The 13,537-nt window shown below is 43.2% G+C and overlaps 1 protein-coding gene across 2 annotated transcripts in view; it reads left to right on the plus strand.

Moving 5' to 3' along the window:
* The window catches only part of LOC144605411 (signal peptide, CUB and EGF-like domain-containing protein 3), a 252,372-nt gene that overhangs the window by 112,960 nt on the left and 125,875 nt on the right, over positions 1 to 13,537 (plus strand). For both annotated transcript variants that reach the window (XM_078420626.1, XM_078420627.1), the window contains exon 4: positions 3,114 to 3,248. In XM_078420626.1, coding sequence (XP_078276752.1) covers positions 3,114 to 3,248 — 135 coding nt within the window. The remainder of the gene's footprint in view (positions 1 to 3,113; positions 3,249 to 13,537) is intronic.

The raw sequence follows: 13,537 nt of genomic DNA on the forward strand, positions 1-13,537 counted from the left end.
ACAATTTACAATGGCCAACTAATCTTCCAACCTATCACATCTTTCGGAGTAGAACTTAAAGTGCTGACATAACTCAGAGGGTCAGGCTGCATCTCTAGAAGATGTAGCCAGGCTATGTTTCGGATTGTGACCCTTCTTCAGACTTGCTGTGTGAAGAAGGATCCTGACCCGAAACGTTGCCTCTCCATTACCTCCCGAGGTGCTGCCTGACCTGTTGAGTTACTCCAACATTTTATGTTCAATGCAAGCTTCCAGCATCTGCAGTTCCTTGTGGCTGCACATCTTTAGGATGTGGGAGGAAAGCAGTGCACTCAGGGGAAGCCCATGCAAACAGGGAGAATCTGCACACTTCACATGGACAGCACCCGAGGTCAGGATTGGACTTGGGTCCCTCAGTCACTTTACTAGTTGTGCAATGGGTTTATTGAATGGTGGAGCAGGCTTGAGGCTCAGTGACTTCAGCAGTTTCAACGTCCACCAGTCTCTGTGGTGTGGGTATACCCGCTACCTCTTAGGGAGGGAGTTCAACAATTTTAACCTCACAACGGTGAAGGAATGGTAATATATTTCCAAGGCAGGATGGCGCGTCGCTTGGAGGCCAACTTCCAGGTGGTGGCTGTCCTTGTTTTCTAGATTGTAGAGGTTGTGGGGTTTGGAAGGTGCTGACTAAGGAGTCGTGGTGAGTTGCTACAGTACCTTCTGTCGATGTACACACTGCTGTTACTGTTCATCGGTAGTGGAGTGAGTGAATAGGTGGATGGGATGCCAATCCAGCGGCTACATTGTCCTGCCTGGTGTTGAGCTTCCTGGGTTTTGTTGAAGCTGGACCATTCAGGCAATTGGGATGTATTCATCATACTCCTGACGAGCCTTGTGGATGATAACAGGCTTTTGTGGGTTAGTGGGTGAGTTACTCGTCACAGGATTCTTAGGTCAGACCTGTTCCTGTAGCCACCATATATGTATACGGCTACTACATTTCAGTTTCTGGTCAATAGAAAACCCTAGGTAATTGACAGTGGGAGATTCAATTATGTTCATACAATTGAATGTCAGGAAGTGATAGATGGATTTGTTGAGAAAATGTTGAGTGATGAGTAAATATTGGCCAGGACGTTGGACAAACTGTTTTGCTCTTTGACAAGTGCTATTGAATCCACTTGTGTCCACTTGAGAGAGTACAAGAGGTGTCATTTTAACGGAGCATATAAGTTAAAATGCTAGAAATCCAAACCAAGTGCAGAAAACATTGAATACTCTTGGCAACATGAATTGGTTAAGGTAAAAAAACACACGCATATCTTATGTAGCAGAGAAGGGGAGGTCCATGACAGTGTGCCAACTAAAACTGCCAAGTTAACAATCTTTGGAACAATATGGGAGACTGAAGTTAGATACATAACAGTGGGTTTGCGATAGAGAAGTAATGTAATGTAATGTTATGTTCCCTTGACTCTCAGTCTGAAGAAGGGTCTCGACCCAAATCGTCACCTATTCCTTTTCTCCAGACATGCTGCCTGACCCGCTGAGTTACTCCAGCTTTTTGTGTCTATCGTGGGTTTAAACCAGCGTCTGCAGTTCCGTCCTACACCTGTGACAGGGTTGCACTTGCAGGTTTAATGGAGGTGTTGAGATTCCACATACCTGTCACTTTAATTCTCTGTTCCACTCTCTGAAGTCTGTTTTCCGCCTTGTGTATTGCTACAAACAATGCCCAACGTAAGTTTCAGGATTAACACTTCATCTTCCAACTCTGCACATCAAAGTCCAAAGGATTTAACAATACATTTAAAAAAATTACTCACTGTCTCTATCCACAGTTGTGGTCTCTATGTCTCTGTTTCATAGTTACTTCTCTGTTTACAACTGCCGGTTTGTAAAGTATTTGTTATTTTGACAACCTATGTCTAGACCCCAAACAGATCTCTATCTTTTCTCTTCATCATTCCTTTCTACCCCAACTTCCCCTCCCCATCTCTTTTCTCTCTTTATTAATGGGTTGGATTGTGCTTGAGGGAGGCATAACATGGTTGTCATGGAGATCTTTCCACCAGTAGAAGAATCTCAGAAGTAAGGACACGATCATTTGTGATTAGGAAACAATCATTTGAAACTGTAGGTTTCCAAATGAATCTCTCAAATTTTCTATCTCAGAGGTTTGGGGAGCTGAATTATTAAGAGTATTTAGAGGAAATAGACACATTTTGGAAAGATCATGGATCTGAGTATCTACAAATGCAACAGAAGAGAAAATGAAACCTGAGACAGTTCAGCCACAGTCATATTCAACGATGGGGCAGGCTTGAGGGGCTGAGTGGCCTACTCCTGCTTCTATATTCTATGTTCTTATATTCTTGTGACCTGGCTGGAAACTCAAGCTTGTTCCCTTACTATCCCTGAATTCAGGCTTCAGTTTTGCATTTGTGCAGATCCAACATCGAATGCTATAGCCATCCCACAAAGCAATCCGTCTGTGTGGAAATCAGGCCTCAGGTGGAGGACCCTGTGGTCCATTCCTGATCCAACTTAATGACCTTCTGATGACTCATGTGGTCAAGGGCCTTTTCAATTGTTTGTAACTGATGAACTGAAGCCTATGCTGTATGATTCAATGAATCTAAAGCCATATCACACTGCATCTTCTTCCCACAGAAATGGCAAAGTTGGGAGAAGCCTCTCAGTGTTACATCACTTGGAGGATTTGTTGCACTTTTTGACATAACATTCTGATTTTATAACATCCCCGCCACTTTCCCTTCCCTCTCTCCCCTGTGTCCAACCTGGATTTGCGACTATTTCTCCCCTCCCTCTCCCTTTCCACCCACATTCCTTCCCCCAGCTTCACATTTCGCAACTCTTCAATCCGTTTGTCTTGCATCTTCTGTCTTGTCTTCACTGGCTATTGTATAAACATCTGCCTATCAGATAACCTGTGTCGGCTAATAATCTGCTAGCCTTTGACCTGCCCCTCATCTCTTCCAGCTATTCTCCCCCCCCCATCCCCCCCCCCCCCCCCCCCCCATAATACTTCAAGAAGAAATGATGTCAGGTTCAATGTATTGGGATTTAATGTCATCAGTGATTTTTAATGACTTCTGTTTTCCTTTCTCCAGATGTTGATGAATGTGGAGATAGTAATGGTGGATGCCAGCAGATCTGTGTCAATATGATGGGAAGCTACGAGTGCCGCTGTCGGGAGGGATTCTTCCTCAGTGACAACCAGCACACCTGCATCCTACGTCCTGAAGGTTGGATTTTGTTACCTCTTAAAACATATCAATGGGTTGAAGAGAAATCCAGTGGCTTCACTTCTGCTTCGTGCTATTGTTATCTCATGTTTTCTCGTAATGCACAGAATTAATCTCTTCCAGAGAAACAGTTAAAACCAGTTATACCTCTTTAAACATGCAATGAGTGTTTGGCATCTCACTTCTCCAGTTACCTCAGGACAGCTTAGATTCCAATGGAAGACTCATGAGTGGTCAGCTAACTTTCACGGGATAAAACTGCCAGTGACAAAGAAAGAGTGCATCTGCAGTGGTTCTAGTCGAATAAATAAGAATTACTTCCACCAAAGGGAGAGTTAGCAAAGTGGAGAAACAAGAGGTCAGCAGCTGCTGGAATCTTAAGCAAGAAGCAAGCTGGAGAAGGAACTTTGTGGGCCAGGCAGCTTCTGCGAAGGGAATTTGACATAAGACGATCCTTTCAAGACCTTTCTTCAGACTGTATCCATCCAAGAAGCTGCCTGGTGCTGAGTTCCTACATCAATGGGTTTAAAAGTGAGCTGCTCTGTTTCTCTTCCCACAGATGCGGTCTGACCTGCTGAGTATTTCAGCGTTTTCTATTTTTATTGTTATTACGGGATAATTAGTAGACAGACAACAGCTTTAATATAAATGTTAAATGAACCAGAAAGTTAAATTAAGGAGAATTTTTACTTTTACACAATGAATCACAATTATTTTGAAGTAGGGAAAGAATGTGGGTACAGATTCAATAGTAGTTTTCAAAAGTGGATTAACTTGTTTTTTTAACACAGGAATAGGCTATTCAGTCCGTCAGGCCAATACCATCTCCATGCAAAACAATCCATTTGCCTCTTATTTTCTAAAAAAAAAAGAAAACATCCTCTCTTACAGGGGAGGGGAGGAGTGGTGAGAGGGGTTGGGGTGGTGAAGGAAGCTGAAATTCCTGGTCTGGAGGAGAATGCAAAAACTCCAAATAGTACCCAAGATCAGGCTTGAACCTGGGTCACTGGAGGCAGTAGCAATGTGCCATATTCTTGAAAATTAAGTAAATTTGTATATTAGACAATTCTCCCCAAGAATAAGATCTGTTAACTGGTCTCTTTATGTGCACTATGATTGATTTATTTATTAGTGCTGAAGCAATCTATTGTAGAGGAATCAAGAACCAGGACACATACTGTAGGTTTAAGCCGAGAGGGGAAAAGGTTTAATAGAAACCCCAAGGGAAGTTTTTTCATATCAAGGGTTGTGGGTCAATAGAATGAGCTGCCTGAGGAGGTAGAGGTTAAATATAGGGCAGCTGCTTCAATATATTGACATTTAGCAATATTAATGGATGAGCCCCTAACTCATCCATCTCTTTAGATCCTCTTTAGGTGATACAGGAACTTTTTAAGGAAGTTCTTTATTTTCTTTTGTCTTATAATTTTCCCTCACACATACAGACCACGCCCCCATTGTAGACTCAAAAAGCTGGAGTAACTCAGCGGGACAGGCGGCAGCATCTCTGGAGAGAAGGAATGGGTGACGTTTTGGGTCGAGACCCTTCTTCGGATCATTGTTGCTGATTTTAATCTGACTTTAATTCCCATTGACCTTGGTCAGATTACATTTCTGACTCCCCTCTCCAACCATAGCTCCCCTTCATACCCAATTACATATCTAAACACCGTTGATCTGACTATGATGTTCTCACCACATACTCCCACCAATCCCCGATTTGCAAGTGCTCCACAACTCACCTGTTTTGGGCTGATAGCCTTTGTGAGCATTTACTTGTGCAAGTCATTCCTCTAGTGCTGAGTGTGCATCATGCACGATAGAATGACATTGTGGCACAGAGGTGCAACTGGTAGAGCTGCCGTCTCGTCAGGTTTGACCCTGGTCTCGGGTCCCGTCCTTGTGGAGTTTGCATGTTCTCCCTGTGACTGCATCGGTTTTTCTGGGTGGTCTGGTTTTCCTCCCACATCCCAAAGTCTTGCGAGTTTGTTGGCCGCTAAAATTGCTGCAGTGCGTAGGGCTTGATGCCAAAGTGGGATAACATAGGACAAGTGTGAACAGGTGATTGATGGTTGGCATGGACTCGGAGGGCCGAAGGCTTGTTTCCATGCTGTAACTCTAAACTAAACTAAACTATTTGCACATGTGCATTGCACAATACTCGTGCACACCCATCTCTGATAACTAAAGAATGTCTGGGTTTGTGTGTTTTCAGCATTTTTTGTTCTCCCTTTAGAAAACCCTTTATGTGCATTGCCTTTCCACCAGACCACAGCATTTGATATTTATGCCACACTACAGCACAAGATGGTGTAAGTTAGCTTAGTCTAGTTTAGAGATACAGCGCGGAACAGGCCCTTTCCGCCCACCAGGTCCGCTCCGACCAGCGATCTCCGCACATTAACACTATCCTATACCCACTAGGGACAATTTTTACATTTACCAAGCCAATTAACCTCCAAACCTGTAAGTCTTTGGAGTGTGGGAGGAAACCGAAGATCAGAGAAAACCCACGCAGGTCACGGGGAGAACGTACAAACTCCATACAGACAGCACCCATAGTCGGGATCGAACCCGGGTCTCCGGCGCTGCATTCGCTGTCAGGCAGCAACTCTACCGCCGCGCCACCGTGCCGCCCACTAATTTGTTTATAGCGGTTGGTTACCCATGAGCAAATTAGGTGGAATTCGCAAAGAAGGATCTGACTGGGAGAATGCAGGGCCAGTTTAACTGACCTTTGCACACCATTAGGCACAATCCCAGTGTGAATCAATCCCAAAGCAACTGGTTGATATTCTTCTTATACCGAGCTACCATCTACCTCATAGGAGACCCTCAGACTATCTTTAATCAGACTTTACTGGACTTTATCATGCACTAAACGTTATTCAGTTTATCTTACAGTATATCTGTACACTAGATGGATCGATAGTAATCATGTAGAGTCTTTCTGCTGGCTGGTTAGCGCACAGCAAAAGCTTTTTGCTGTACCTCGGTACAAGTGACAATAAACTAAACTAAACTAAATCATACAATGCAGTTCCATTGTAATCGGTGGCACCATATTTTGGAAATGTAGTATAACACACAGACAATACTTGATAAGTGCATGAAATTGAGGGCAAATTTATATCAAACAAGAGTTGGAAAAAAAAGTCAGAGAAATATGCTTCTTCAGACTGCTTCAACAGTTAAAGCGACAAAACGAATTTTCAGTCAAATGAACAAATTCAAAGCCATTTCTCGGCAATACCACCAAGGGATTACCCAAAAAGCAGCTCCAGAAGGAAACCAGTGCTGGTTATGAGGTCACCTGCCTCTGATCTGCACCTGGCAGGGTGAGTGATAATCTGTGTGCAAGGGGCGTTGACACATATTGTGTGTGATTTACAATCTCGCACGCTCTTCAGGCACAACCTCATGCAGATGCCCAAGAGTCAGGAGGTTGGAACATGCTGAGCCCAGCCCACCTCCTGGTATCACTGCCCACTGTCGCTGAGTGCACAACGCAGGCCGGATACAGAGGGCTGACCCCACCAACCCTCCGTGCCTGGGAGACGGGTCATGGTCAGGGGTGAAGAGACCTCAGACAGAGTCACCCTGTGCTCCTGCCCCTTCCTTCCCCCAGAGTACTTTTGAAGCTGGGGATGAAGATAAAGTTAACCAAAAACTCAATTATTTAAAATTAATTATCTTCCTCATCTTTGCAGATCTAGAATCCCCCCCCCCCCTTGAAATAAACCTTGCACGATTCTGCACCAGGTCTGATTGACGTGGAGCCAGAGAGGTCAGCATGATGTTGGAGAGTCCCAACAGGACTGGGCTACAAATGGACACTGGTGATGGAGTGGTCCATAGACATGGTACCATTTGCCACTTAGCAAATCTCAGACCTACTTGTGTGGGTCCACTGTAGTTTAGCTTAGTTTAGTTTAGAGTTGCAGCAGAGAAACCAGCCCCTTGGCCCACCGAGTCCACACCAGCCACAGATTACTCGCCCACCTTAGCTCTATGCCATCCCGCCTTTCCAGTCCGCACACACTAATGGCAGCCCACAGAGGCCAATTAACCAGCAAACCTGCACGTCTTGGGGATGTGGCTGGAACCCCGTGCACCCAGAGGCTCCTCACACGGTCACACAGAGAATGTGGAAACTCTGCACAGGCAGCACAATTTACTTCTCTTGTTTCATAACTTACTTACTTGGGAATGGCCAGCACATATTTTTTACATGGAATATACAGTAATTCCTCAACATCATCAGGAAATGAGTATGCTTGTCCCCTGTCCAATTCTCATGGCCAGCTATCTATGTCTTCCCTCGTGTCGCTTATTCAAACTGAACCAAGCTGTGCATTTTCAGGTTTCATTATAATCATAGACTGAGATTTAAACCTCAAATATTAACCATCTCCAGCACTGCAACAAAAGCATTGTCGTTCTGAGCCTTTGTATCGCCTTTGCCCTCCGTTCCATTATCCTCGTCTTATCTCTGTTCAGTGCCTGTAAAGTAAGTTAATATATTTTATTTATTTCCTGAATACAATAACTCTCAGGAAAAACCTTGCAGAAAATAATATGTTGATCAGTGTTTTTAATCCACTTGTCTCTAAATCAAACTGAATCAAAATCTTTCAGTGAATTTTTTTGCTGAACTAAATCAAAACCCATCTCAAATCACAAGCGAGCCACAAAGTTATCCATCTGTGGCAAACTGATGAACTGAATTATTTTGTGTAGGAAGGAACTGCAGATGCTAGTTTAAACCGAAGATAGACACAAAAAGCTGGAGTACCTCAGCGGGTCAGACAGCATCTCTGGAGAAAAGGAATAGGCGACGTTTCGGGTCGAGACCCTTCCTCAGACTAAGAGTCTGGAGAAAGGGAAGTGAGAGATAACATTTATATTACCGTCTATCTCTCTCGTTTCCCTCTCCCCAGTCTGATGAAGGGTCTTGACCCGAAAAGTCACCCCTTCCTTTTCTCCAGAGATGTTGTCTGACCCACAGAGTTACTCCAGCTTTTTGTGTTTATTCACTGAATTGTTGTTTCAAAAGTGTCAAATTAAATACCATGTTAATTATCTGAAATCAAATTTGCTGAAGTATCCAATTGCAATAGTACTGTCCTTCTGGACTGAAAGGTGTGCTTGAATAGCACTCAGGCGGAGGGGGATTGTCTATTTTGTTTGATTTCCCATTGCATAAAAATACAATTGTGGACAACACACCAGGTGTTTTCACCCAGAGTTCCACCCTGCACTCATTTGGTGGCTTGGAGTTACCCACCAGCCCTTCCCCTGCAGGGACTTACTGGCATTGGGATGTGTAGAGTGTGGGGTTGGGGGGGGGAGAACAGACTAGGGGTTTATGTGGCAATCTTATTGAGTGTGAGTGAAGTAGGGGTTGGGGTGCTGAGCCATTGGTGTGAACATGAGAATGAGGGATCACATTGGCATTGGTGTGGTGGGAATGAGGCAGGAGTGTTGCTGAAGAGGGGGATTGGAGGACAAGAAACTGGCTAGAGGAAGGGGAATGGGTGGACACAGTTTGAGGACTAGAGAGGTATTGAGGGGTAGTGAGGAAATGGTTTGGCCCAAGGTCCTAGCTAAGTTATTCATTCACCAGAGTCCCGCGCTGAGGTGACCACAGCAAGTGTCTATCAATGGGTGCACCTTGGACAACATGCTCAAAATGACATTGCAATGCATGGCATGGTGTAGGTCCTCATCCCGTATGTTCCTGTGTCCAAACCACACAGAGCACAAGAAGCACCGGGTCAACTTTCCCAACTGACTCAAAATGACCTGGGCGAAGTTCTAAACATGGTTCACTCAGAAAAGAATTGATTTTCAGATCCTCAATTCCTAAAGATAAACAGCATTATGGAATTGTATATGCAAGCACTAGGTTTAAATACAATGTGGAATTAGTTTAATAGATGCAAAACGATAGTTTGTTGAGAACAGTGCCATACTTCTGGTATCCATTATCGAGCAGTAAAACAGCAAACCCGTAGCTGTGAGTGAAAGAAATGAAGGGACTGTGTGTGAACGTCTTTTGGAGCTGCCCAGGAAAGTCTGTCGAGTCAGCATCGTTCCACCTCTGGGCTGTTCAGCTGCTCAGACAGCTCATTATATGTAAAATATAGTGACAGAAAATGAATGGGTCTTTATACTTTAATGAAACCTCAAATTCCCTAATTCTTTTTACTGCCTGTTGTAATGCTATGTTCTGGGAAGCTATAGATGATTTATGCCATGCTATAAAAGTCACCTGCACAATGGCTCTGTGGCAGGAAAGTAATATGTGGGAATATCATTTTTATCCTCGGAGGTTGATACTATATTGAGATGCTGTTCATGGTTTTCTTGAGCTTTGCTGTGTCCATATTTAACAGTAACTTCTAAAACCTCTATTCGGGGTATGTTTTGATATCTATGTTTTCCTGCTGTTAATTGCTGTGGTATTAAATTCCTAGCAAGTACAAGTTGTTTTACTTATAAACATAACTGTTCATTAGCTGTCCATTAACCCGAGATACCCTTACACCTATTGTCCACAGTCTGCAGTCATAATTAGCCTTTTGAACACTGTTCATATAAGCTGCCAAGGAATTTAGCTTTGCCTATTTGATATATTCACATCATGTCCTTTGTGCTCTGTTTTAATGTAGTTATTAAACCAATGAAGGAATTTTATACAAGCATATTAACCTATACATTACCAAATCAGATGATATCTGAGAATGTGCAGATACCCTGGGCTAGAGGTTGTGCAGTGCCTGGAAAAGTGTACAAAACCAGCAGTGTGCAGTGGTCTAACAAACATTTTGTTCAAGTGTTTGCCCATTCTAAAATGTTGCTATTGTGGCGCTTGGGGAGGGAAATGGGTAGATTGTGAGGCTGGATTGAAGGGGAAAGGAACGTTGGAATTAATATTAGGGGCGTTTGGGAGCTTGAGGGTCCAGTTCAATCAATGGATGGGGGAGGAGTAGGTTGCATCCAAGAGTCAATGTCTGAGCTCGCAATTGGGTATTCGGGGGTGGGTGAGCGTTGTGCTCAGGATTGGGCTGGAAGTGAGCCGGGCTCACGATCAAGATTGATGTTTGTAGGGTGGGGATTGCAATCCAACAGACCAGGATACAATAAAATGGTTATTGATGGATAATCTGAAAAAGTCCTCAGTGCTGGACTGTATGGTCTAGATCTCCCTTAGAGAGGCCCCCAAAGCTAACGACAAGCCACGCGGCCACACTGTAGTAATGACCCGCTTGTACATGAGCGACACACAAAATCATGAAAATGGAAGCCGGTATTGTGCTCCATGCCATTGGACACTGCTGCACATGTCCAGACTCCTCCCAGTGTATCAAATACACACGGGGGCAGGAGGAAAACCTTGGTATCTATGCAACTCATCGTAAGTCCCCAGTTCCCTCTGTGAAGTTGCTTAAATTGAAATTATTAATCTATAATTAATATATTATTGCCATATAAATGCTGTTATAGCCACTATAATATCGAGACTCCTTTATCTCGATGAAAGGAACAGACGCATTTATCCTATTTGATACTGCAGTTAGTTGTGGGATACTTGTATCGAGGCAGTGATTTTGGACTCATTTCTGGGAACTCTAGCAGTTATTATGCTTTGTATTATTAAAACCTCTGGTTCCCAGCTGGCTGACTTGAAAAGCTCCACAGTTCACAACTTTCAGAAGCTTTGCCTGCACTTTTGTTCCTCTTGATGGCATCCAGAAACGAAGTCAGCGTAATATTCTTTAGTGTAAACACCCGTGCACACCCAACTGAGTGCTTAGTGAGTGTTTAAAAAGTGGAACTGAAGAATTTATTGTGGCCTGGTTATGGGGTGGATAAGTGTTTACATCTGGAAAACCACAGGGAACCTATTTTTACAACTAGAATGGTCAAGTGGCTGAGGTTACTTTGTCTTTTTCTTTTTTTTGTCTCTTGCAAAGTTCTGTTGTTTCGTTCTGATTTTGCATTTCCCCTAACAACATCAATGCCATCAGAAGATGCTCACAGAACCATAGCAGAGAAGAGCCATCATGCTGTGCCTGGCCTTTGAAAAAGCCTCCAATTTATCCCAGTCCCCTGCTGTTTCATTGTAATGCTGTAAAACTTTCCCCTTCAAGTACTTCCCTTTGAAAGTTGGTATCCATCTCACCGCTGGGCATTGCAAACCACATATAGCAACTGATTGCTTAAAACATAGTTTCCTCACATCACCCCAGTCCTTTTTGCCTATTTCGTTCAATAAATGCCTTTAGGTTACTCACTTAAGACTATAAGAAATATCAGCAGAATATCCTTTGAGAGAAGGAATCATTTTCTCATGTCAGTCCTAAATGGTTATCGTTTTATCCTGACTCAATGCCTTTTGTTTTTCCCAGTAGTGGAATCACCCCCATAATATTTCTACATTCAAAATAGAGACAGATAACATTTGGGTATTAAGGGCACCGTGAGTGCAGAATTAATGCAGGAAAGTAGTGCTGGGTAAAAAACAATCAGTGATGATCATCGTGAATGGCAGGTAGACACAAAATGCTGGAGTAACTCAGGCAGCATCTCTGGAGAGAAGGAATGGGTGACGTTTCGGGTCGAGACCCTTCTTCAAACTGACCGAAATGTCACCCATTCCTTCTCTCTAGAGATGCTGCCTGGCCCGCTGAGTTACTCCAGCATTTTGTGTCTACCTTCGGTGTAAACCAGCATCTGTCGTTCCTTCCTACACAGTGAATCTTTTCTACTGTTCCTCAAAAGCAAGAATGTCCTCCCTTACATAAGAAGATCAAAACAGTTTGGTGACACCTGCCATGGGAAAGGCTTGTTTCCTCATTAGTCTGTAAACACTTTCTGCTATTTTAAACATCTCTGAAACCTCTCTTTAGCTTTCACTGTTGCAAGGTGAGCAATCTGACCTTCTTTAATCTCTCCACAAAATGTGAACAGTTAATTCATGGTAATATTCTAATAAATTTCCTAATAGTCTCCCACAATGTCCTGGCCACCTTCCTGAGGTGTGGTGACCAGAAGTATATTCAGTTCCCCAAATGGAGCAGAAACAGTGTTTTATGAAAGTTGATTATTGTTGTATTCTAGCTCTTCAATTATAAAGCCGGAAATCTAATTTCCCTCTACAATAGCCTTCTAAACTTGTCCTACTACTTCAAAGAATTAGGACAACACCCTAGGGCACAAAGCGCTGAAATAACTCAGTGGGTTAAGCAGTATCTGGAGAACATGGATTGGTGATGTTTCGGGTTTGGATACTTTGTAGTTCGGGCACTGCTTTGTATGATTGATTAGTTTCTTCTATATTGTTGATATTATTCTCTGCAAACTTCTCCATTAAATTTTATCTGTCACTTGCCTGCCCACTTCACCATGTCTGCCTGAAGCCTCTTATCTTAAACTCATTAAATTTCTGAGTTTTAACTTCTCTAACTCATTAAACATATCAGTCGATCATTGAGCTCAGGGGCAATGGCTTTTATTCTGCCTACTTTCCTTAGCTGGTCTTGTGGACGCATGGCCCCTTCTCCTTTAACCCCATGTACTCATCTTTTGGCTGCTGAAAGTTGAATGTTTGCATGAGCAATATCATATCATATATATACAGCCGGAAACAGGCCTTTTCGGCCCACCAAGTCCGTGCCGCCCAGCGATCCACATTCCCCTTAACCAGCTCACAAAGAACTCAGTGAAGTTTGTCAAACACAATATTCCTTCGATAAATCTATCTTGGATTTCCCTTGCAGATTATTACACCATTCAATTGCAAGACGCTGATTTGTCTGTGATATGTAATTGTAATGGTCTTCCCTCTGAGAAAATCTGATTCGACAATTCCTGGCCTGAATCCCACTTGCCTGTTAAGTTGCAGTTTTGAGTGCTGCTGAAATTTTGTAGCAATGGGCTCCAAGGGCAACCTCTTGAAGGGACAATCATTTTGTTTCATAATTACTGATTACGATTTCAAAAAAATTCCAACTCTAGTTTAAGGTTGTCCAGCCTTATGTTTCTGCGATTGAACAGATGTATAACGTTTCCATTTGGCATTATCGTCGTATCCTTGGAGCATTAGAAGGAGTTGCCTCAGGTGCCTCAGGTGCATCCTATCCAGTCAGTTACCATTCTCACTTTGGGTGCTGCGAACTTACTAAGTACCTGTTTATCTCTTTGTGCACTTTAGCCCACGAAAGAGCACTGAAATCACCGCCATTTGCACACCGCAAAATAATGAGAGTAATCAAAACAAAGAT

The sequence above is a fragment of the Rhinoraja longicauda genome, chromosome 24 (assembly GCF_053455715.1).
Source record: "Rhinoraja longicauda isolate Sanriku21f chromosome 24, sRhiLon1.1, whole genome shotgun sequence".
Taxonomy (NCBI): domain Eukaryota; kingdom Metazoa; phylum Chordata; class Chondrichthyes; order Rajiformes; family Arhynchobatidae; genus Rhinoraja; species Rhinoraja longicauda.